Genomic DNA, 25316 nt, shown 5'->3' on the forward strand with positions numbered 1-25316 from the left:
TACCTTCATAGATTAGGGTCCTGCAGACACTGAGGCAGAATTGCATGACCCCAGCTTCAGCTTCCCTTCATACACAGTTGATAATCTCTTGAAATGGCAGCACAAGCTGGAGTTGTCAGCAGCATCATTTGGCAGCACAACAGCTAAGCCACAGCCCTTATCCTATGTGCAGACCTGATAGTTTGAACTGGCACCTAAATTACTCCAAAAAGCAACTTGCCCTCCTTACTCCTCCAGGTACATACTCACTGGGTCCATGGATCCTGTTTCTTGATGCTTAAAATAGCTTGTGAACAGTTATTCTATTTCTTAACGCAGAGTACGATAGCAAAATGGAAGAGTAACTAATGATTAGATATGGCACTAATTAGTTATATGGCCCTAATTACTCCCCAGTTGTGCTGCAGGGACCTGTTGAGAAGCAGGGACACCTATTTCAGGTGCGCATGGTTTTACATGCATTTGACCATTAGGAAGGGAAGAGGAAATGGTTTGGCTTTACTACTTCTCAGCTGTGGAGTTACAGTAAGGTTGTCACAGCTTTGACTATTCCCAATTACTTACACTCTCCTCTTAAGGCTTTTGGGGTGTTTGGGTTTTCTTGGTAATTAATTAGACTCTTTTCACATACACTCAAAGCATTTCACACCGGTTGGTCAGAAATCTACACAGGTTTCCACTGTCCCCTTGTAAAGAGCACCTCAAGGAGCTGGGTATAAGAAACATATTACTGTGGGGTTGCACAGTACCTGTTTATCTGTCAGACAAATGTTCATATATCAGCTGATATTCCAGGAAATGCTGCTCTCTAAAGCACAAATGAAAGGAAGAAAATAGTCCAAAGCCTGCTTATGCCAACTGGAAACTTTCCATTGCCTTCCATGGCTTTTGACCAGGCCATGACTGCCTAAAATCAATCATTTCACATGACTAAGGCAAGTTGTCCCTCTGAACTCAAGGGACATTCCAAGCAGGGATTCAGTCCTGCTTGCATTTCTCATGCAAGTAAGATTTAGTCCCAGCACAGCAGGTGACCTCGAAGTGCACAGCACAGTACGAGAGACAAATAGCTACTGCAGTGAACCTTGATGATACTGGAGACAACTGGGCCTAATAAAAATAGCATTTTATTTATACGGTGCAATTAAAATCTGGAGTTTAACTTGCAGGTTTCACAGAACGAGTGCAGGGTTTTAACAAACACTACTGAAAGTACCACGAAGGCAACTGTGACGGTAAAAGATTATCTGCAAAAACGTAGCATTGGCAGCACACTTTTGTTAATTCAGAAAAATGTAAATGTCTACCCACCAGACTGTCTGCTCCAGAGGGTAAGCCACTTAAAAGTCTCTCTACTCAAAGAGAGATGTCAAAAATACTTAAAAAATCTGTTTCATTACTGATAATGCTCTAATTCTGTCTATCCTCTAGAGTGTAATCATTTACAGTATTGACTCATGTTTTACTGGCAAATGGCTCTGTGTCATAGCAACCTGTTTTCCCCCAGTGAAATGTGTTTTATTTGCTGCCATGAAAGCTGCTGCTCTCCACCCACTCAGATAGGAGCACAACACTTTGTGCAAATGCCACAACAACGATTATGAAACAACAGCCACGCTGTGAGTCACGCGGGATCACAGCACACAAGTGATCTTCTGGGTGAGTTTGGAACGCTTAGCCTATTATTAGAAACTTCTGTACTTTGTGTATCTGATGAAAAATTGATTAGATACATTGCCTTTGAGAGCTGGCAGCTAATGCTAAACTAGAACAGAGAGAAGAGTAGGAGTTTGGCTGCTGTTAAGCTACCAAAGAAAATCCCACTGAAAGCAAAATGCACTGAAGCTGAGATTTAGGGGGAAATGCTTGAGCCCACAGGACCACAGTATTAAGAGTCAAGTAATCAGAGAGCTAAAGAAATCCCCAACTGGATCCAGAAATGGAAGTCCATAATTTCAGCTTCTTAGCACACTTCCAGTGAGCTAAGTGACTCAACTCCAGTATGCAGAGCTCAACTTCTAGAAGAGCCTTTTAGGCTTTTTGAGCACCTGTGATTGTACAATGGGGCTGTAACTTTTGATGTCTGGCACAGCAATGGCAAATGATATGCAGCATGGTGTTCCACTGATAAAGAGAATACAACTCTGATGACTGTTGCCATGACCCTTCCAGATCTCCCCAAAGCAGAGCGTGCCAGCCTGACCAGACTGTATGCCCGTCTGGTTGTGGTTAGCACTGCGGGCAAAGGCCCAGAAACAGTAAGATGCAAAGCAATGAGCACCGTGTATCAGTTTGAGGCATCACTCACTCTGTGTTTTATAGTATCCCCAAGTCAACAGAAGATCCCACTGGATGAGATTTTATGTTTAATAGAGCACTAACACCCACATATGGCAAGTTTCTACCTAAAACATTGCCAATATTAAAATACACCATTTAATTCCACTAAACTAGGAGCTGAGCTAATGCAAATGCTGGATCTTGCTCTGCATCATTTGAATTTCTTTGCAATCCCATCCAGGGGGCCTATGAGGCAAACCCACATGTTAGCCATCAATGCAATTTTTTTTCTCTCTGGTTAGGGGCCAGAGAGAGGCTACTAATCAGTGTGCAGAGGTCACCCACCTGCCCCCTGGATCATAGTTCACACACACAATTAATTCATTATGGGCAAAAGTCACTGCTGGAGGTTGAACTGCCCATTCCTGGTTATTTTGAGGTGAATGTCCTGCCACTGACCTGGAGAAATAGCTCCACTAGTTAAAACTCTGTTAGATCACGTTTTCTTATGCAATTTTTCTAACATAAGCAGTACAAAACAGTAATTAATAGAGAACTCTGCCACCAAAACAGGAATTGCTCGAAGTATATGCACTGGATATTGTGGAATTTGATTCCCTCTTGGTTCCCTTTATGATACTGCCATGGGAAGCATGACTTAGACATGTCACCTATACTAAACGAGGTTTAACACAACTGATTTACCATCTGCATTCCTGTCATTATAGGCACGCATGTATGAAACAGAACAAAGAGTAGCTCAGATTCCTTCTGTGTACAATCTTGCCTTGTAAAAGATGCATCCAAGCCCCATGACATGCCAGTGGCATTGGCAAGTGCTGCCCTGGTAGGGAAATGCAGGTACAATAAAATAAAAGGCAGATGTGGAGAAGCATTTATTCATCTAACTCCAATACTGCAATTAAACAAATCTACTTCAGCAGGCATCTGAATGTGGGACCATCATAATGAATATGTGTTAGGGTCAACAATGCCTAAATCACTCTCACACGAAAAATCAGTGCTCAGTACTCTGCAGCTCTTCAGGTTACCTCAGAAGGGAATGTTCTGCACCACAGATACTTCCAAGTTCCTTCCAGAGCTACCTCCCACACTTCCAGAATCATTACTGCTTCTTTTGTTTGGAATTCTGTTAGCAAAGAGTGTCCTGAAAATGCATCTCATATATGATGACCACCTGAGCATGCGTCTTATGTATAACAGCTTGCAGTGTCCTGGTACCCCTGATAATTACAACTTCTGCAATTACTCTGCTTGTGAGTTTCAAATGTCTCTAGTCTAGAAGTCTGAGCAATTATCTACCCAATAAAGAGTCTTACCTCAGCTTGAATGTTAGATGGCAAAACCGAGGTTTCATTTTCTGTCATGCCACTGGTTGGGCCATTGCTTGGAGAACTGGGACCTGACCCAGGGGAGCTGCTACTGACTGAGGATTCTGAAAAACAGATTAAGCACACATGAAGGGGAAAGATACACATGATCTATTCACTGTATAATCTTTATGGCACACGGTTGGGTTTTTTTGCTGTTGAAAAGTACATATTAGTTATGCTATTTACTTCTCTTAAAGATTTTAAATTCATCCCCCATTTCTTTTGGGTTTCATTTTGCAGGGATAGTGAGGTTTTGGTCCTTTCCTCTTCTGATCAGCCTGCTTCACAAAGGAAGAAGTTACTCAATTTTTTCCCATGAAGATGGTCTGATACTCAGTGTCAGGTAAAGATACAGACACACAGCCTGTAATGTGAAAAGTCTTTTCCTTTCAGTTGCCAAGAATCTTGCCTCTGTAAGAGCTCAAAGTGCCAGAGATAGCAGGCTTGCAAAGGTCATGATAATGAGCCATCAATTCACGAGGCCTTGCTGTTTAGAAAGAAGATGAGCCCACTGTGGACTAATCATTACATCCACAAGTAATAAAGGCAAAATAGACACCACTGCACTGTATCTTTGGCATGAATATTTACAGCATTGAAAAATCTTAAATCAGCGTTTGAAAAGCTATCTCTTATCTTGATATAAAACTTCCCAAGTTCTGCCTATGACAGAAGGGAAGAGATGATCTCGTTGTGTGCTGTATTGAGTTATTCTAATCTTATGGTGATATTAATTAAATTTATGTAATGGGAACAGTTAACAAGGTTAAAGATGGAAAAGTGCAGCATTAGTAGAGGTAAGCCTATTTCATGGCATTGGTTTCAAATTAAAGTACTTAAGACATTAAGGTAATATCTGAATGTGGCAGAAAATATTCTATAGTCACTTCTTTGTTTCTTTACTCTCTCTGCCTCAGCTCATAGGCAAAAAAAATATATCCTTACTTTAACTGAAATCACTGGGAGATCTCCCAGCTGGTTTATTGCACCTTTTACTTCTTCCTACTAGAGCTGACTTTGATTTACTGAAGTGAATTCATTACCTGACCAGACAGGGTAGCTGGGTAAGTTCTTGCATCATATTCTCATTACAACAACACTTTTGGTATAAAGAAGCACCTAAATAAAGGGCTACTTTCAGAGAAAACAGTGATTTTTTTTAAAGGAGAAAAAGTATCAGGCAAGAAGTGTTTGAGCCGGGAAGTTCTGATTATGAAAGGTGCAAAATGTCATACAGCTCTAAATTGCTGTCAGAGCTAGGAAGAAAACACATTTATTTTCACATTTCTGCACTTTTAAAAGCTGCAGAAAGAAACCTCCTGGAACAAGTACTTTGTTTTGAACCTTACATGTCAGAATTCAAAATATAAAGAAATCAGCTAAAATTAAGGAGGTGGAGATCAAGAATCTCACTAAGAACTTCAGCAATTGGAAATGATAAATTAGTGACCAAAAAATACTGATCTGAAGATAATTTATAGGGAAACATTATTTAGTGGCTTTCATATTTCTTATGGTGTGACACAATTCTGACATACCAACCAAACTCAGATACATACCTGGCAGAATAATACCAGCTGCACAAGCACGTGGCCCATTTGTGATAGCAGCTGAAGAAGCCACAAAGCTACCAAATACTGATGCAAAGTCAAAGCAAGAAGTGTCAGACTGAGGTGAAAGAGTGCAAATGTTCTTTTCTTTCAAACCCACAGATAAGGCCTTGCCTGCATACTAATATTAAGGACTAAAATATGTGAAGACTTCAGGCAGTTTGGAAAGTTGGGTGCAATTCTGCAAAATAACTTGTGACAAAATGTACTGCTCTGCAATGCCAAATATGTGAAAGAAAGCCTCAGTATCTATGCTTTGTCCACTCTGACCCTTTCTAAGTTTAAGGGCAGAAAAGATCTTGAAAATAAATATGACTTGGTAAGAGATTTTTGCTTCATTTTTCCCCCCTCTCTTTTAAGCTTCCTCAATAGCCACAATTCTGTGTTTTCAAATGCCAGAGGCTCACTTTTGATTATAAGGAGTATTTACTCTCTGGTAGGACCAACAATATGCCACTGAATATTTCAACTTTTCAAAAACCAGCTTAGTGAGCCCTTACACCAAAACCAACTAATCTTCACGTTTTCACAGAATTATAGAATCAGTCAGGGTTGGAAGGGACCACAAGGATCACTTAGTTCCAACCTTCCTACCATGGGCAGGGACACCCTATATAAGGCTGACCAGAGCCTCATCCAGCCTGGCCTTAAACACCTCCAGCCATGGGGCCTCAACCATCTCCCTGGGCAACCCATTCCAGGCTCTCACCATTCTCATGCTCAACAACTTCCTCCTCACATCCAGCCTGAACCTACTCACCTCCAGCTTTGCTCCATTCCCCCTTGTCCTGTCACTACCTGATATCCTAGAAAGTCTCTCCCCAGCTTTTTTGTAGGCCCCCTTCATTTTCTAACAAGAGAAATCAGAGAGACAGGGACAGACAGATTCCAGAATGTCCTTCGTTAACCTAAGTGGTACCAGAGAGCACCTGCTATTGGCATCTGGATTTTCCATGTGAGATGGGAACTTGGAGGTACAAGACCCAAAGTGGTGTGCATATGCACAAGGCACAAACAAAGAGGAGACTCTTTTTTTGTCTCTTGCCACCAACAGTCTACCATTTATTCGGTTTTGTGCTTGCTGTTGTAAAGTACTGGTTTCCAAGCTGGTTTTAAAGTATGACTTTCAAACTGAAAATGACTTTTTAGTAAGGGGTGGAAAGCTGCAGATTACAAACTATTTATACACAACTATTTATTTAATATGGTTTTCTTCTCAACAGCAGAAAAAAAACTCCCAATCTTTTGTTTAGCAGGCATGTTTTAATTCCAAAATATTTCTGCTCTTCTGTGAGCAGCTGCAACTGATACAGAATTTGTCCATTCTTAATTACCTGTCACCTCGAAGAGTCGCTTCTTAAATGAACTGACATTTCCATCCTTCCTCCTGAGCAAAGGACTGCTCCTCCTTTCTGTCACCTTCTGTTTTAACCTTGAACGTACCTTCAGATTGGGCTCTGAAGCTGGAAGTCAAGAGGAGAAAATAAATGAATACAAATTAAATCATTGCTTTCAGAGAATCAGAGAAACATTTAGGTTGGAAAAGACCTTCAAGATCATTCAGTCCAACCATTAACCCTGCTCTGCCGAGTCCAAGCCTAAGCCTTATCCCCAGGCACCACATCTACATAGCTTTTAAATACATCCAGGGATGTGATACCCAATGACAGAACAAGGGGCGATGGGTGGAAGCTGAAGCATAGGAAGTTCCATGTAAACATAAGGTAAAAGCTTTTCACTGTGAAGGTGACAGAACACTGGAAAAGGCTGCCCAGGGGGGAGTGGAGTCTCCTTCTCTGGGGATATTAAAAACCTGCCTGCATTCTTGTGTGATCTCCTCTAGCTGATCCTGCTCTGGCAGGGCAGCTGGACTGGATGATCTTTCAAGGTCCCTCTCAACCCCTAACATTTTGTGATTCTGTGACAGTGACTCAACCACCTCCCTGGTCGCCTGTTCCAATGCCTGACGACCCTTTTCCTATTGTCCAGTCTAAACCTCCTCTGGTGCAGCTTGAGGCCAGTCCCTCTTGTTCTACCACCAGTTACTTGGAAGAAGAGACCAACACCCACCTCATGACAACCTCCCTTCAGGTAGATGTAGTGAGAAACAACTAGTTGTGTCAGACACCACTGACATTCCTGTAGGACCTCATCTGATACAAGCAGAGCTTGGAGACAAGAAATTTTACTACTCATCCTCCCCAGCCAACCTGCTGCTCCCATTTTAGATCAGAGACTAGGAAAAGTGGAAGACAGCTGCAAAGTTTCAGATGCCAGTATCTTTCTCATCCCTTTTAAACACTGAACTTACCCACTAATCACTGTTAATGTCATGACTATTAAGAAATTCATGCAACTCCTATTCTCCCTTGTAGGTGAAAACTTGGATGGAAATACGGCTTGGAACTTTAAACCTTGTAATTGGACTGTGGTCTGACAACAAAAATAGAGAGAAGTCTCCACTGCTGCCTTTTGATTTCACTTAGAAATACAAATTATGACAAGCCTTACTCATAGAACATTTCTTGGTCAGCAATTTTAGGCTTAGAATTTCAATGTTTTCTGAGTAACACATCAAGGAACTAAATTTATGACAGTAGCTCTAAAAATGAAGACTCAAGATTCCAGTTCTTCCCAGAAAAACTAGGATTACATTTAATGCACCTTGGTCAGGTTCCACCTTTCTTTCCTAAATGGACACAGTCTTTTCACGTGAAAGCATAAAGTTCTGCTATCCTTTTTATTTTGTGGTATTTTTAGAATGACAAAATATTTCATGTACTCATTTGTCTGTTCTAAGTGAACTCTTTATCAAACAGACTGCTAAGAACTAATGAAAGATAACTGTGGAACAGAATTTCTTTTTATTTTCCTACTGGAACTAAGGCTTGGCTAAGAAGCATCTCAAAGCAGAGGGAACTGAAAACTGGGATCTGTTCTCTTTCCTACATATATATATACATAAACCCAGGCCCAAGAAGAACCACGAGTCAGCAGAAAGAAGAAATGAAATCTTCATTCAGTTCAGCATTTGTGAAGCTGGAGAATGAGCTCAGTCCTGCTCTTTTAATTCCAGTCCCTGCCCAGCATGTGATACTGCACATCTTTTTCCTGCTGTCCCACTTCCTCCTTCAGAGATGGGGATGTCAGAAGGGCTCACACGAGTGCAAAGGGACATTAGCTCCTGCTGTAAGCTGCAGTACCTGCAGTTGTTTGCTAGCCTTTGTCGCGTACTGCATCACTCTGGGCAAGCACTCTCTTCTACATGGCCTGTGTGTTAGGTACATTTCAGACCATGATGTGCAGGCTGATACAATGCTGTAAATCTTTAATAATAAAAACATGCACAGGAAATTCAAATTTTATCAATTTTTATCATTATTAAGATCAATGGTTCTAATGATGAAGCACAGAGGAGTTGTTTGCTAAAGTACTTGGCCCAAGAATGGGCCAAGATCACACTAGGTCTCACCAGGTTTGATGATGTTTTGAAGAAAAGCTGCTCACTCCTTTTGCACTTATGGTTATTTTGATTTCATTCATATTAGCTCAAACTGCAACAGAAGCTACCATGACAGAATCACAGAAATAGTCCAGCTGGAAAAGACCCTCAGGATCTCCAAGTCCAACTGGTATCTCTAGCCTACAACGTTCACTCTTAAACTATATCCCCTAGCACCACATCCAAACAACTTTAAAACACATCCAGGGTTGGTGACTCAACCACCTCCCTGGGCAGCCCATTCCAATTCCTGACCACTCCTTCAGTGACATTTTTTTTCTTAATCTCCAGTTTAAACCTACCCAGTTGCAACTTGAGGCCATTCCCTCTTCTATCATTAATTACCTGTGAGAGGAGACCAGCAACAACCTCTCCACAACGTCCTTTCAGGTAGCTGTAGACAGCAGGGAGGTCTCCCCTCAGCCTCCTCTTTTTAAAACTAACCAGCCCCAGCTCCCTCGTAAGATTTATTCTCCAGGAGCTTCACCATCTTTGCTGCCCAAGGAACGGTTACCCAGCCCCTCACAGTGACCATTAATTAATTACCTCCACTGAACTAAGAACTGTGGCTTGAGGTGAAGAAGAAAGACAGCATCTCAGTGATTTTTCTCATCTTTTATGGTGGCTTCACATAGTAGGAAAGAAGTAACACTGTTAATATACAAGCTTATGCCTAAGTACACATTAATGCCATTGCAATAACCATGATTGCTCATGTGGAAGAAAACTACTCACTCCTGAGAAACACAATAGTGAAACATAAACATGGGAGATAGGAAAATCATTTGGTGAAGTCATTATGTCCTATACTCCACTTTGCTTAATATTAGCAATTTGCAGACACCAGCATTGAAGAGTATAGCCTGGGGCCAGATTGCTCCCAGTTGAGCTGAGGTTTTTTTGACGTGGCTTTGCTTCACTGTTTCTTTTTATTAAATACACAGGTATTTAAGAAGGATAAAAATCCTTTCTGCACGTTGGGAGAGGAGGACATACATATGAAGGGAATGTAAAAGATAATAATGCTCTACTTTCTGATGGTTCCTGGAACACAATACTACTTTTGTATCAGGAAAGTGTGTGCCAACTTCAAATCAGCATTTAATGAACCCAGGCAGGAAATGGGGGATGGGAGAGGGTGCACAGCAAGCAGGTCCTCATCTTGAGGCTAAAGCCATACATAGGAAGCCTGAAGAACAGAAAGTGAGCTTTTGTCCAAACCTCCAAAGTCTCTGAAGTGAAAGCATTTCCTTTTTCCTCACTGGCAGGCTGGCTCGGAAAAGCTGTGGGGCAGTTGAGGTAAATGATGCTAAACTTGGCTACAGCATGAGCAACAGTGGCAAAATTCACATCTTACAGGAGAAAGATAAACTGTTCCCTGTTGCCTAGAAACCAGCTGTTATCACTGATTGTTTTGAAACAGTAACTTGGACTTCTCTAATGTAATTAGGTCAACTGAAAGAATTAAGAAACAGAGACTTTGTGGTCTTGAAACAAGTCTTTGTTGCTGCTCTCTCTTCCCTCAGCTGTGACTTTTCTTAGTCTGTGAAGGATTATTTGACTATATTCTATGTTGTACTCTATGCAGGAGTTACTGTTTTTTTCCTGCCTTATATGTACAAGTATCAATAAAGGAAAACAGAGTGAAGAAACCTTTCTTTTTCCACATCAAATGGGGTGCCATTTTCCATACTATTGTACTACAGACCCATGCACAGGTAAGCATTAAGTGCTTTACAACGCACAACCATGACATTCCATGCTTAAAGTCTAAGTCAGAAGACAAAAGAATGATTTATGGGTATAGACCACCACAGGCCCAAGAAAAAATAATTAGATGGTACTAGTTAGTATGATGGTGGTGTTGCCAGCATACTTGTGGCTCATCCTTTGTCAAGTTTCTTTCAAGCACTGTGGAAACTGAGAATTTTCAAGAAGCTGCTGAAAATGAGATCACTGAGATCTGAACTGTGGGTTAGACTCAATGATCTCTTTGGGCCCCTTCCAACCCCTGACATCCTGTGATCCTATGATCTCTGCTGTGATTTCAATTGAAGCAAGAGGAGTAAAATGTAAGGAAATAAACTGTGAAGAGATCCTCATTCTGTTAGCTCCTCTGCATAATGCAAGAGGTTCCTGGTCCATGCTGTGGACACCCAGTAAGTGTGGCAAGATATATAACAAAGCAGCCTGTCTATGCCATGCCACCTGAGCAGTAACAGAGAAGTCAAATCCCACCTTACTGTGGCACCAACAAAAAACATCCAGAAGAGGCATAACTAAGGTTCTTAAGCAGCTAGTCTGAAGGTAGTGGACTAGGCAGAGATTTACCAGTTTCCTTTTCTGTGGCACAGACAGAATGGTAAGCATGAGACCCTATGTGCCATTAGAAAGGATGAGAAAATAAGCTGGCTTCCTTCTTAAAACTCTGAATGCAACTAAAACTAGGCACAAAGCTAGAGAGACAGGGAACACAGGTCATGCATCAAAACTGCTTCCAGCTTCCTTAGCTGCTCTGCAGAGAGCTGTGAATGAGTTTGTCCTTCTGAGAGATGTGATGGTCTCACAGCCTTTCCTGTGCTGCATGTGGTTCTCACAGACATGAAAACAGTCTGCTCCCCACTTGTAATTTCTGACTTCTGGAGGCAGTCACACACTATTTCAGCAGCCTCCACACAGCTGAATATATTAGGTATAGACAAGATTTGCAGAGCCCTTTTGTTTTCATACATGACTGATTAACATTTGCTGTAGAAGGCCACACACCAGTAGAAGACTACACTGGCCACATGGACATCCTCCCCACTGGCTGACTGACTGGGAGATAGCAGCATGTAGTACAGTTCTCTAAGTTCAACAACATCTACATTCTGGTGATTTAAAATGCCAGTTCTGAAAGAGTTCTGAATTAGATTCATGTGACTGAAAGCTATTTACACATGCCCTCTAAAGCTCTTCCAAGAACTACATGGACCTGACCACTGGGTGGTCCCAACCAGGCGGGAGCACCAGATACAGCAGCACAGGATGGAGACACTTTGTTTTTGTGGCTGGTATCACCTAATGTGTTTTCAGCATATACTGAAACTGTTTCCTGTACAACCATTTGCTTTAAGGAGAGCACTGGTCATATGTGAAACCTTTTAGTCCTTTGCTTTATTTTACTTCTGTAAAAGGTAGAATGCTTTATTTGTTCAGACTAAGGTAAATATCCATTCCCTAAATAAAAAAACAGGTTTGGTGAAACACATGGTAAAAGAGCTAATTAGATTAGAGAGGATCTCACAGCCCTTCAGCTCTCTTCAGGCTAAGGAAGCCAATTTAACAAGATTAGCAAATTTTCATTGTTTGAATAAAGAAGGTTCAAAAATGAAATATTCCCTGAAGCTGTTTTAAATATCTAACTTTTCCTTGTTATTCATTGTAGCCTGGTTTATTATCCATGCATGCAAGTGTTATCTTTGCAGCAATGATTTATTGAGTTAGATGTAGGAATTACTTACTGTACTGCTTACATTTAGCCAGAGTTAGAGATCTTTTCATTTTTCATGAAAAGCTGATCAGTGCAAGATATATCCTTTTGATATTTGTTTTGCATGTAACCTGGGAGGCCAAAGAACAAGCCTCTGGATACAACCCTTGGTAATTTCTAGTCTTTAGGGCACAAACAGCATTTCTTTACTTGCACCATCAGGCTATACAGTGGGTTCAAGGAAGCCATGGTTTCACTGGGGTTCTTGAGTCCTCATTACATATCAATTCTGCAGAAACAATGGCATATTACTGCTATCTCAGGCCCATCTTAATCGACTTCTGTGTAAAGTAACATTCTTTTCCAATACTAACTAGGAGATTAAAATGCAAATAAATAGTATGCTGTCTTGAAACACAGGATAAAAGAGTATTTCTAAATTAATTCACATCTTCCTGCTCTAGGGTAGGGTGTTCCTGCCCATGGTGGGGGGTTGGAACTAGATGATCCTTGTGTTCCCTTCCAACCCTGACTGATTCTGAGTCCTTGCACATCCTCAAATTAGGACAATTTTACATTTCTAGAGCATTTATGGAAGTCAAATCACATCTAAATTTTCAACAGGTGTAGAAGGTGAAAAAAGCCATTTCATGAAGGGCATTCCTCGTTTGAATGGTAACAACCAAATTTAGATAGGCATGACTGGTAGTCCTGGTTAGGCCTCCACCAGTTATTCTTTCCCTCCCTTCCAATCATCTATCAGTCAGTTCTAGCTGGGAAGAAATGAAGCAAATGTAATACCACACTTTCTGCAAATACAGCAAATTCCACTCTTTACCCTAAATCCTCCTATAATATCCACTGAATGACTAATTTTGCCTACTGAAAAATACATTACTTAGTGAAGAAATGCCAGAGAAAACCCCCTAGCCTCAAACGTTGAGGCTTTTGCAGGTCACAATTTGACCCCTAGGTACATGACTTATTTATTACAGAATAATCATATTCATGATTGCATTCTTCCCCAAGCCCCACACAAGAAAGGATTAGTTAATAGGGTGATTACAGCCCATGAATTTAAACTAGAAAAATATCCAGCAGTGATAATTCCTTAATGGCAGACAAAAAGTATAATCTAATATTTCAACAACTGTTAGAAATTACTGATGAAGTGCCATCACCTTCTCCCCTAGTTTAACTGGGCATTAATATCATCAGTAGATGAAAGCTGGGCAGCTCTAGATTGCCAAAGATGACTCTAGAGTTGTCCAAAGGTGACACACAATACCAGATGGCAAGAAAACAAAAGCAACCAAATGACAGCATATCTTGGTTTCCTAGATGAGAACTATGGGTGAAACTTAGCTCAAGAGTAGGAAGGCACTGCAGTTCCACTGAAGACAAATGAAGGTAAAATTTCCTCACAGTTATTGGAACTTCTAAAATGTGTTTCTCTAACTTCTGTAAGCACAGCTGACTTTGTGAAGGGACCTCACCATGTTAAAGCCAAGCTAGAAGAAAAACCCCACCTGCTTAAAGTCTAAATTAGAAGTTGACACTGCACCTTCACAATGAAATGGAATTAAAACAAGTTTACTTTGAGATAGGTTCTTTATGCTCTGGGATGTAACTTCAGTTCCTTACAACTTAATTAGCTAAATATACAATGTAATCTTCCATCTGGTAGAGTAATTTAACAGGAATAATTGTGAACCACCATAACTCAACGAGACACTGAGGAAAACCATTGAAAAGCTATTTCCTTTCCTTTGGAAGAGAATTATGTACAATTTCAGCATGCTTTGCATTTCTAACAGTTAAAGCCAACAGGGAGGTATCACTCTCATTTATATTACTTTCCCATGAGAAAATCAAAAGCAAAGTACAAAGCTTCTGCCGTTGTTCATGAATGGCTCTGTAATACTTACTTGGCTTTAGCCAGTACATGTTATTTGGCAGCTAAACCCCTTAATTAGAGCTGTGGGTTTGAACAGATTTTTTCAGTGAAACTATGTTTTGCAGGAGTCTGGGGAAGTGCAATCTTTACTAACCAACATCTTCTATTTTGGATGATCTGACACCATGTGATTTCCACTTTTCACTTCTCTGTCTGTCTCTCTCTTTTTGCCATCTTTTAGATGTTCTTTGTTTACTCATCTAGAGATTTTCAACTGGCCCTGCCCTAGGTACAATGGAAAAAGAATCCCAGTCTCACCGAAATCAGTTTCTACTGACTTCAAAGAGTCTCAGCTTTTTATATGCAGTATTTTGTCATTTATTTATCCCATTAAAACAATTCCACTTAATTTTCAATGGACGTTATGCACTTACAATGCTTTAGACTTCAGAACTGCCCCTTACTGCTTATTTAAGCTGCTTCCTTCATGTTCAAAAGTCAAAAAGGTGTCCACTATCTTATTACTTGCTTATCAAAAAGTTAAGCAGGCTACCTGCTAATGCTAATTTAGAAAACATTTCTGAAAACATGAAAACACACACATTTGTGTAAGCAAACCTTTACATAACCTCATGAAACACAACTTTGTAATTCAATTCAATGCAATGGGCAGCAAAAGGTGAACTAAGGTAGTATTTTGAGCAAGACTGTAACTAGTCTGATAACAAGAAAGTTCATTATCTAGCACAACAAGGTAGCTACTGGCAAGAGAGAAGTGATGTATATGCAAGTAATGGGATTTTTCATGAAACAGTAATACAGTGAAAAACTTCTATCCAGGTCATCTTAAATCTGAGTAAAGAGCACCCATATGTAACACTTTTGCTTCTTGCAATTAAAAACGTTAAAGAAAATATGTATGAGGAATAATCTTGCACTGAGAGGATGTTCTTCACAGGAGTCATCCTGGTGATTACTCCTGCTGAATCCTGTTGCAGGCCCTGGAAGCTTTCCATATACAAAAGCAGACCTACACAAGTTCTTTGCTCTCTGATAGTGTCATTAAGCCTATCCTAGCATTCATTTTTACTTTCTTTTAATCTGTAAGTATTTCCCCTCTTATCTCAAGCTAAGTTAGAGAGACAAGGATTCCCTCCTCACTGACTGCAAAGCCCTGATGGACCCAAGACTGCAGCCCAGCACAGTAGCTACTATGGTATTACACTGCCTCAGAGCTGCTGATTCCTGAGAGCTGAACTCTGTTTTGGCCAGTTCATTAAACGAGTCCAGAAGAATCTGTTAACAACAGTTTGCTTCGGATTGACTCTTCAATTGTAAGTGAAATATTCTTTCCTTTTTAAAATCTCTTATTATTAATCATACCCTCTCAAATTACTGATAGTGAAATTAGGAAAGCTAAAAGTGTCTGGTGAACGATGGGAAGAGAAATCAAGAAAAATAGGAATCAGGACACTTTCCCCCACTCCCTTCACTTTATGACAAGCACTGGTGTGATTTCCTTTGGGCACATCATCGAGTCCAAATTTGTCAAGAGTGCTAATTAAACCAGGAAACCAAGGACTCTTGAGAGGCAGGAATGCTTAGAATCCCTGAAAAATAGGACAAAATGAGGGGATTAATTTCATGTTTGTGTTGTTTCCCTGATTCAATAAACAAAGTGCCTCTCTCATTTAGTGAGCTCACTCATAAACGCTGAGGAAAATAACACTTCTCTCTACTGAGCTTGACTCCTTCATTTGGGCAGACATGGTAATTGAAGGTTTGTGATCCTCTAAGCCTTTCTTTACCAAAGACCAAAAGAAATGCAGCTTTTTCATATACTGTTACTTTGCAGGAGAGTATTTTCCTAGAAAATGCAAACAGGAGTGGAATTTGGTGGCAGAAAAGGAAAAAAAACCTTCCACATGCAAAATGTTTCAACTGCTCCAGTAAATTACTGAGTCACTAAGTGCAGACAGAATAACAGTAAGGAAAGATTCTATCTGTTTTTTAAATGACATCTGTTGAGTTCTCTTTCAGGAATCTTTCACTCTCATTATACAAGAGCCATGCTGTTATTCTACTGCCTAATCAGGTTAACGTAATATGGTTTTTACAAAGTGATCCTCATGACTGTACAGCACAGACTTCTTCCTCTCTTTCATCACAATATTAAACAATCCTTCATCTCCTCTTTTTTCCCCTGCATGAAATTACATAATTTCCCCCCCTGCAAGCAAAACCCTTGTATTACTTGCTCTTTAAAAACCCATGTGATATATTACCATTAAGGATGCTTCCAGTTTTTAGAAGGCAAGCTACAAACATCTTCTCAAATAATACTACTGAGAGTGATCTTCAGATCCCCAAGCAAAATGACAGCTGTAAGCATACAGCTCCATCAGCAGGGAAAGAATCAACTGGCATAAACCCAAAATAAAGATAAATACTGATTGACATTCCCATTCTGCCACGATTGTGCTACACTCAGGAAAGAAAAAAACAGTTTATACTTGATATGATGATGTCCCCAGGAATTTCTTCCAAAGAGAGCCAAAAACATGAGGCAAAATCCAGAAATTCCATCTATAGAAAGATGTGTGGAAAACATGCAGCTTTGGTTACAGAGCTAACCTTTATTGGAACTTACTGGATTTTGCTGGTTTGCATCGACACTTGCCACAGAAAATGAAATGTTACAGGCTGAAGAAAATGCAACTGTGAGGGGCATTTGCCAGAATTCTTGCATTTATTTTAACAAGGTTTAAAAAAAAACCACCCAAACAACAACAAAGCTAGGAGCAGGTGTTGATCTGTTGGAAGGTAGGAGAGCCCTGCAGAGGGACCTGGACAGGCTGGATGGGTGGGCAGAGGCCAATGAGATGAGATTTAACAAGGCCAAGTGCAGGGTTCTGCACTTTGGCCACAATAACCCCAAGCAGCGCTATAGGCTGGGGACTGAGTGGCTGGAGAGCAGCCAGGAGGAAAGGGACCTGGGGGTACTGATAGATAGTAAGCTGAAGATGAGCCAGCAGTGTGCCCAGGTGGCCAAGAGAGCCAATGGCATCCTGGCCTGCATCAGGAACAGTGTGGCCAGCAGGACAAGGGAGGTTATTCTTCCCCTGTACTCAGCACTGGTCAGGCCACACCTTGAGTACTGTGTCCAGTTCTGGGCCCCTCAATTCAAGAAAGATGTTGAGGTACTGGAACATGTCCAGAGAAGGGCAACAAAGCTGGTGAGGGGCCTGGAACACAAATCCTATGAGGAGAGGTTGAGAGAACTGGGCCTGTTTAGCCTGGAGAAGAGGAGGCTCAGGGGTGATCTTATTACTGTCTACAACTACCTGAAGGGACATTGTAGCCAGGTGGGGGTTGGCCTCTTCTCCCAGTTAACCAGCAATAGAACAAGGGGACACAGTCTCAAGTTGTGCCAGGGTAGGTATAGGCTGGATGTTAGGAAGAAGTTTTTCACAGAGAGAGTGATTTCCCATTGGAATGGGCTGCCCAGGGAGGTGGTGGAGGCACCGTCCCTGGGGGTCTTCAAGAAAAGACTGGATGAGGCACTCAGTGCCATGGTCTAGTTGACTGGCTAGGGCTGGGTGATAGGTTGGACTGGATGATCTTTGAGGTCTCTTCCAACCTGGTTGATTCTATGAACAAAACTTCCTCTGAAAACAACTTCTGCTCTGTAAAATCTATGTTGTTTGCTATGTTTTTGTTAGTTTTACAGCAACCTCTGTCAAGCAGATATTTTCCCAGACAGATAGACAGAATTACAGAGCTCAACAATCAACTGTTTCTCACATTAAGTGATCAGGTCTCCAAAGGTGCACAGCTCCCCTCAGAGCTCTTACAACAGTCAGTATGAATTTCAACAGTGCTCAGTAAAAGGGAGAAATTTTCAAACCCCTCTGGGTCATTTTGGTGCAGCAGTCTCACTGCAAGTTAATGAGCCATGTGGTGCTCAGGCACTTGGGTGCCTGGCAGAGAACACCTTGTGACTGGTATCCATGGTGAAAGTGCTGGGCAATTGAAAAATCTGATCTTAGGCTGTTTAGACTAAATTCTGCTCCTTGCTCCTACAGATGTGCAGCTTCTCCTTATGGTATATTTATCTGTCCAGTGAAGCAATAGCTCCCCTTGCTCTGCTCTTTTGAAAGTCTGTCAACACAGAGCATCTAAATGCAGCTGTGCAAAGACCTGCATATCCTGGCCTCTAGCCCCTAGGACTGTCCCAATCCTCTATGCAGCTGAGCTGTGTGAAGCCCACTTCTGACAAGTTCTGCTGCATCTTGTACAGAAAGGAATAATCCACATGGCTAAGAGAGTTATTGAGTAACCACAGTCACTGCACTACGAGGTTGTAACTCTGGTACCTAACTGTAAACATAGAAAGAGCAAGACTTTTAAGCCTTTCCCTCGTCAACTATGCATCCCATGATTCTAGCTACTTAGAAGAAGAAAGCTGCACAGAAATTGCTTTTTTTATCATCATCTCTTTGAATTCTTTTCTAAAAGATTAATAAGGAGATGCCACTTCAGGACTAATTACACTAAAGTTAGACAGACTACTGAACAAGAAAGTGAGCAACCAAAAGTCATGAATTACAACACCTGTGTAACACACTCGGCTATCAGGAGAGAATAATTCAGCTTTGCTGCCCATTAAATCTGATCTTTAAGTAGCCAATCCAATCACAGTTATCTTCCAAGAGCATTACAGTAAAGTTGGAGCAGAAAAAGATCCCTCTGTATTTTGTATTATAAATACGGAAAAGAACACTGAAAAGCAAAACAAAGTTGTGATTAAAACCCACAACAGGTATTTCTTTCTTAAGGCTGAGAGGAATGTGAGGTCTGCTTTCATATAAATTGCTGACTTCATGCAGGTTCAGAACCACAGAGGGTTTACCAGGAGCCAGTGGTTCTAAGTGTTCATAGCCTAAAGGAAAGGAAAAGAGGTTCACCCCTCATGGCAAAGGTCAGATTTCTGCAGGCTTATAGCCTGTCCATATACATGAGTGTTCATGGGACATCTTTGTCTAGTAAGGTCCCATGAGGATGACACAGGCTCCGCAATGTCCCCTCTGCCTGGAGGATGGCCCTACAGCCAACCAGATCAGTTTAGGGTCATTTGACTTGTGTCGATCTGGTTCCTGTTGCTTTTGCTCTCAACCTGATGAACAATCATTGCAACCTTTGTGGGGATGTTGCTGTAGGCTGGAACTAAACAGCTCTAGTATTCAGGAAGCCTAGATGTGTAAACAGGATATTTATCAGTTGCTGTTTTCATGGATGTGCAGAGCTACCAAACATACTGCCCTGCTAACACACAATATGCACACACTTCATTTGTATTTCCTTATCAGAATGGCTGTGTAAATGCCAGAGAAATAGTTATGCTAATGATTATTTTAACATTTGCCTATTTATCCCATAAAGATATTTTCAGAGACTCATCATGTCCTTCATTCAATTTCTGAACTGATGCATTGCATTCCCAAATATTTGGAATAACATATAGAAAACATCTGGATTTAATTATATTATAGTCTTCTTATGCAGACAATGGGAATTGAATTAAGGAATATTTTGAAACCCCCACAGAGATATAAAAGTATTAGCAGCTGCACGAGAACTTCACTGTTACAACATTTGAAAATGTTTTGTTTTACAGATCAACAGTCTGACACATCATAAATATCAACCATAACATTCAGCATACACAAAAAATTAAAACTTGTCTTTCAAAGCCACGTAGATGAATCCACAGCCTTCAGAAGATGCAGAGTGTGTCCTTTTGTTTAAAAAATGAGAATGTCTGTTCCCTTGGCACAGAATACATATGTACGTTGTACAGTGGTATTAAGCAGAGAACCACATAAAGGCTTATTGTGACTGAGAAGCCCCAACAAGATTTTATAGAATCTTGTTATATTGCCACAATATTGTACAAAGAGTAATTCAGCTAGAATAAGTTAGCATTCTGCTTTCCATGCTTTCATTCCTTTGAAAATATTTGGGGATATAATATGAGCTTAGAGCGTCTGCCCCAAAAGTATTAGATACAGACTTGATTTGCCTTCTCAATGTATGCTGGTTCCAAACGCCACTTCTTTTCAAGTACCAGTTTTGCAGTCAATCTCCCAGTGGCTAAATCACATTCAAAGGCTGTTAGCACAGTAGGGGGTCAGACTTTCTCTCTGAACGTAACTATATCACTCAACAGCAGACTCATGCAATAAGCAAGCTAATGTTTTCTTTACTTTTTTGCCCCCCCTCCTAGTGTCTCCCTGCATTCCTGGATATCGGTCACTGCATCAAGAACCTGAGGCAACAGCCACATGGACTTCACCACCATCCTTCTAGTTTTCCTTATGGTACAGAAAAAGTCAAGCCTACAGTTCACCTGCTGTTAAGACAAAAGGGTCAGTTGCTAAATCCTCTAAAACACTCTGAAATGTTCAGATCAACATTTTCTCGTGCAACATTACACACTCCTGTGTGTAAAAAGCACACAGAAGCGTCTGCCTGTGTGTGCACATGCATACATAAACTTTGATGAGCAGCCATCTCAAAATATGGCATTAATTCAATGCCTCCTCTTTCCATGAATTCCCTTCACAATCCTGAAAAAATCTTTTCTAAAGGCAGCACACTGTCTGAAGATAGATACTCTATCTACCACGCCAAAGACAGAGAGCTATTAAACTCAGAAGTAACAGAGACAAAGAAAATAATTCCATGAAATGATGGTCTGCTTAGACACTATATTTATCAGGACTGAAGTTTCCACTGGCTGTCAGCACTGGGAAACACCAGCTCCTGATCTCATGTGGTCAGCCTGACTTCGTAAAGATGCAGTCAGGATCTTTGAACTTACCCTCGGTACCATCCTGAACAGCCTTTGTGGATTATAATTATGCCTTGCTGATGGACAGCCCAGTTAAAATAAAGGGTAGGAGAACTGCTGGGTAAGGGGCTCAAATAAACTAGGCTAACTCACCCGTTTTACGAAGTGGAAAATCATCCTTGGCATCCTGTGCTCCTGGTAAAGTGTATTTGTACGGCGGCGAGGCCCCACTCAGGGGTGGAGAGCTTTGATCCAGTGAGGTATGGTGGGCAGCCCTGCAGCAGGCACAGAGAGGTCACAAATTAGCAGTCACTGAGGTGACCAGCAGTAACTATCTACACATGTTGTACACATGTCTCAGCTGTGTTTATGTTCTTGTTCCTCTAAGTGTGCACAAACCACAGGCTCATGTAACCAATTTCACTTCTACAGCAAGTTATGGAACTCCTTGGGATTCCCAAGAACACACTTTTTGCACTTATTATAAAAGTCACATAGGAGAAGAGTCATGTTGACCTACAGACAGGATCTGTCACCAGTTTGGGGAGCTGACCACTTCAGATTGTTGCATTTTAATATAGACGGCTGAGGCATGGGAAAAGCCATTTAAGCCCTGTTTATCACACACAAAGAGAGGTACATTGACCCAGCCTCTTCTATCAAAATGGGGGGGGAGGCTTGTGTAACACTAACCAGGATGAAAAAATAAAGCAAACTATTCAATGGACAAGGCAGATAAAAACCTTGCCTTTCAGTTCAGTTTATAAGTTTTGTGAGCACACTGCTCTGCAGCACATAGCACTCACATCAGCAGAGAAGCTCCAACCTGAGGAGGGCTTACTGACAACTGCTGGATGAAGGAAATAGTGTGGGCAGATCTTCCTGGACACAGAAACTGCAAATTTCAAAGAGATTGCATCATTTGGCTCAGAAACAGGGTGGTTTTTGTTTGGTTGATTTTTCAATTTAGGAGGGAAAGGAGGGAAAGGAGAAAAACTTTCAGACTTAGCATTTATTACGTGAAGACAATTCTACTCAGCTTTTGACAGGCTCTGTCTTTCCAATGCCATGCCATCAATCAGCAATGTGTCTCTGTCAAAAGGGGCACTACTATGAGAGGAAGTACTTCTTTCTCTACTGTAGCAGAAGAGCTCCTCGTTCTCACTCACCTGAAGACTCAGAACTAACCTCACATAATCCAAAAATCTTACATATTCAGGAGAATTTTACACATTATATGGAAACAAAAGAAGAACAAAGTATTGTATCTCCACCAGAAACAATATAACTATATGTATTAAATCATCTTACTACAATGCTCTGGTTAGCTCAGAATGGAAACTCCAAGGGCAAGCTTTCAGTATCTCTTTAAAAAAAAAAACAAGTTCAAGATGGAAATTTGGTGTGCCATATTCATTTCTGTTTGTTCTACCAAAGGCCACTTTGGGCATAACATTGAAGTGTTTCAAAAGGATAGTCATTTAGTTTGACTGACTTCGGTGTCTGCTGTAATAAGGAAGTTGAAGAGCAATTCATTAATACAAAAAGAAAGAAAGAAAGATAAAAGCTGTAAAAACTACACTTTAGAAATGTTCATAGGCTCATCACATGACTCTAAAAACCACTTGCTTCAATGGTCTAAAGTAGATTCTAATCAAGGCCAAGGCAACTTAAAACTATGCAGGTTTGGATACTAAAACCCATCAGAGTAAGAAATGTCAAATGATCACTATTTTTCTCAGAATCCCTCTGAGTTACTTGCACTATTCAAGTAACTTCACTGGAAAGCAGCATCTCTCCGAGAGGAAACAAGTTTTGTAATTCACTCAAAAATCCAAGTAAAGCAAGCAAAGTTGCTCTAACAGCAAAACTTCAAGGAGTTATCTTTGTAAATCTCTGACAGTATCAAGAGATGAAGCACCTGAAATAGAAGGTTTATCCAAATTTCTCACAACATCTTGGTCTGTGTAGCTCTCATCTCATCACTGAACAACGAGCGCTCATCAGTTCAACCAGAGTAATTAACACTTGTGGCACTTGGTTAAGTTCCTGGTTGAACTTCTGTCTTACTCTGGAAGCAGACTCTCAGTATCTCTGCTGGAGAAGCATTCTGGCAAGTTTTCAGGCATACCTCAACAAGACAAGGAAACAGCTTAATACTGAACATACGTGTACCAGAGCTTGGGGTGGCGGCTCATGGAATGATTCTTCCCATTTGCTGGAGAGTCTTTTGTTGCCGATTTACTCAAGAGGAACTCCTGAAGTTTCTGCTTCACTTCTGTACTCGCCACTGCCCCTAAGACACACAGAATTAAACATATCTTACTTGTAGTTAAGAATCCCCACATTTCTAAACAAAACAAAAACTAAAGCAGGAAAAAAAGAGCCAGCGTCTTGCTGCTGGAAGTTCATAAACTATACACAAATATTGGTGGCTATCAGTCAAAATGAGATAATATTCAGATGAAATGCTTCTCTGTAGAAGACTGAAGCTGGCCATAACTTCAGTGAAGTCATAAGGAGCATTTCAACAGTAGATGAGACCATTCATCCAGGGCCAGCTGTAGCTAAAGAATTTAAATTACTTCCTTGTAACTCCCAAATCCAAAATCAAGGACAAAACTAAAAAGACAGTGACAAAAGGTCACTTTAAGTCTGCAGTAAACAAAGCTTTTTTTCCTTTTAATAAAGTAATAGCAACAGCACAACAAAATTGCCCTCTGAACACTGTTCTGGTTATGAGCAGAATGCCACAATGCATCAGCAATGCGCCTTTTTATTCAAGCCACTGTGGAGCCTGTGCCTGTGATGTTAGAAGCTTGAAACAGGAGTCTTAGTTGGTAACTTTAGCCCTCAGTCACAAAAACAACATAAAACCCACAATCCCAGGAAGACAGTGCATTCTGACTTTCCTTGGTGAGAATGACACAAGAAGTAGGGCATGTGAATGCCTTGTCAAGAAGCAGGGCATGTCAATGTCAGGTCAAACTGCCAGTTCCTACCTGTAGCGTGGGACTTACTTCGCTACTCACAGTCATACTATTTTTCATTATAAAAAAAACATGAAGGAGAAAAGTCTACTTTCAGTTTTCCATTAAGAGTGAAAAAAAAGAGGGGAGAAAAAATAAATTTCTTTGAAAGTAAGGCATTCTGATACTTCAAGTATTTTGTTACTCATCCCTGACACAACATGGCTGGTTGATAAGCATGCCCTGCCTATGACCCAGTTCCCATAAAATACCTCTACTACTCCTCAGCTTCAGACTCCTCACACCTTCCTTCTCTCCTTTACTTACTAAGTAGATCATAATCAGCAAACACTGGGGCTGGGTCATCACAAATGTTGCTCAAATGGTTGCTACATACAACAGCCAACCAGCAAGCCAAAATGAGAAAGGAATTGTTGAGTTCACATCAGTGCTCTTCTTTTGGCAGGAGTACAAATAAAGTCCAACAGTTTATATGCAGGCTGATTTTTCATACTACTTGCAGGAACCTCTTGTTTCTGCGGCTTCTGACACCCTCCCACTGCTGGGTTAATAGCCTGGTGATGCTTTCATGGATTCATTATTCACCCAAGTACTGGAAGTACTATGGATACATTAATTTTTAAGTCTACTATATGGTACACCTACAACTGGCAGCTTTTTGAACCAAGAGAAAAGGCAGGAGCATGTGATCCCCAAGACCATAACACACAGCTTTTCTCCTTTGGCCTTTGTCAGTTAATTCTTGAGCTCATTTAACAGACAAGTAACAGTATCTGTTCACAGCGGTTTCGTTTTGAACACCTTCACAATGTGTTTTTACAACCTGATTTTTAAACTGACCTCACCAAGAAGAATTATTTGTATCTGTCTCCCTCTAGTGAGCACCAAATTCCAACAGTACCCTTTCTGTCTGTCATTTGCTTAGAGCTATAAATGAGCTAGAAATAACTCTTGGTTGGGCACCATGAAATGGCATCAAGAACAAACACAAAGCAGTTTGAAAAAGTACTAACAAAAATATTTAGAAGTCTCAGCCAAAGATATTTTTAAGTATTACATTTCCAGACTTGAAACAATGCTCAAATTAGTTCACCAGCAACTAATTTCATTTTTTGCTGTTTTGTAGTGCTTTCTGTACTGGAAAATGAGCTCTTCAGAAAGAAGTCCTCAAATGAATCTTTACTTTCAAATTCCTTCCTTTTTTATAACAAGAACTACATGCTTGAGGGGCATGTCTGTCAAAGCACACATCCTCCAAGTTTGCACACAAACCAGCAATGTGTTTCTGTTGCAGAAGGTGGCCCTGCCATTCTGCTAG

General features: G+C 40.7%; 1 protein-coding gene across 15 annotated transcripts in view; it reads right to left on the reverse strand.

Moving 5' to 3' along the window:
- The window catches only part of HDAC9 (histone deacetylase 9), a 465174-nt gene that overhangs the window by 206907 nt on the left and 232951 nt on the right, over positions 1 to 25316 (reverse strand). For 11 of the 15 annotated variants that reach the window (XM_064167147.1, XM_064167144.1, XM_064167145.1 and 8 more), the window contains 4 exons: positions 23178 to 23304; positions 21162 to 21283; positions 6619 to 6747; positions 3621 to 3736 (listed from right to left, as the gene is read on the reverse strand). In XM_064167147.1, coding sequence (XP_064023217.1) covers positions 3621 to 3736; positions 6619 to 6747; positions 21162 to 21283; positions 23178 to 23304 — 494 coding nt within the window. The remainder of the gene's footprint in view (positions 1 to 3620; positions 3737 to 6618; positions 6748 to 21161; positions 21284 to 23177; positions 23305 to 25316) is intronic. The other 4 variants (XM_064167142.1, XM_064167140.1, XM_064167154.1 and 1 more) reach the window with 1 other exon arrangement.

The sequence above is a fragment of the Pogoniulus pusillus genome, chromosome 28, assembly GCF_015220805.1.
Source record: "Pogoniulus pusillus isolate bPogPus1 chromosome 28, bPogPus1.pri, whole genome shotgun sequence".
Classification (NCBI taxonomy): Eukaryota; Metazoa; Chordata; class Aves; order Piciformes; family Lybiidae; genus Pogoniulus; species Pogoniulus pusillus.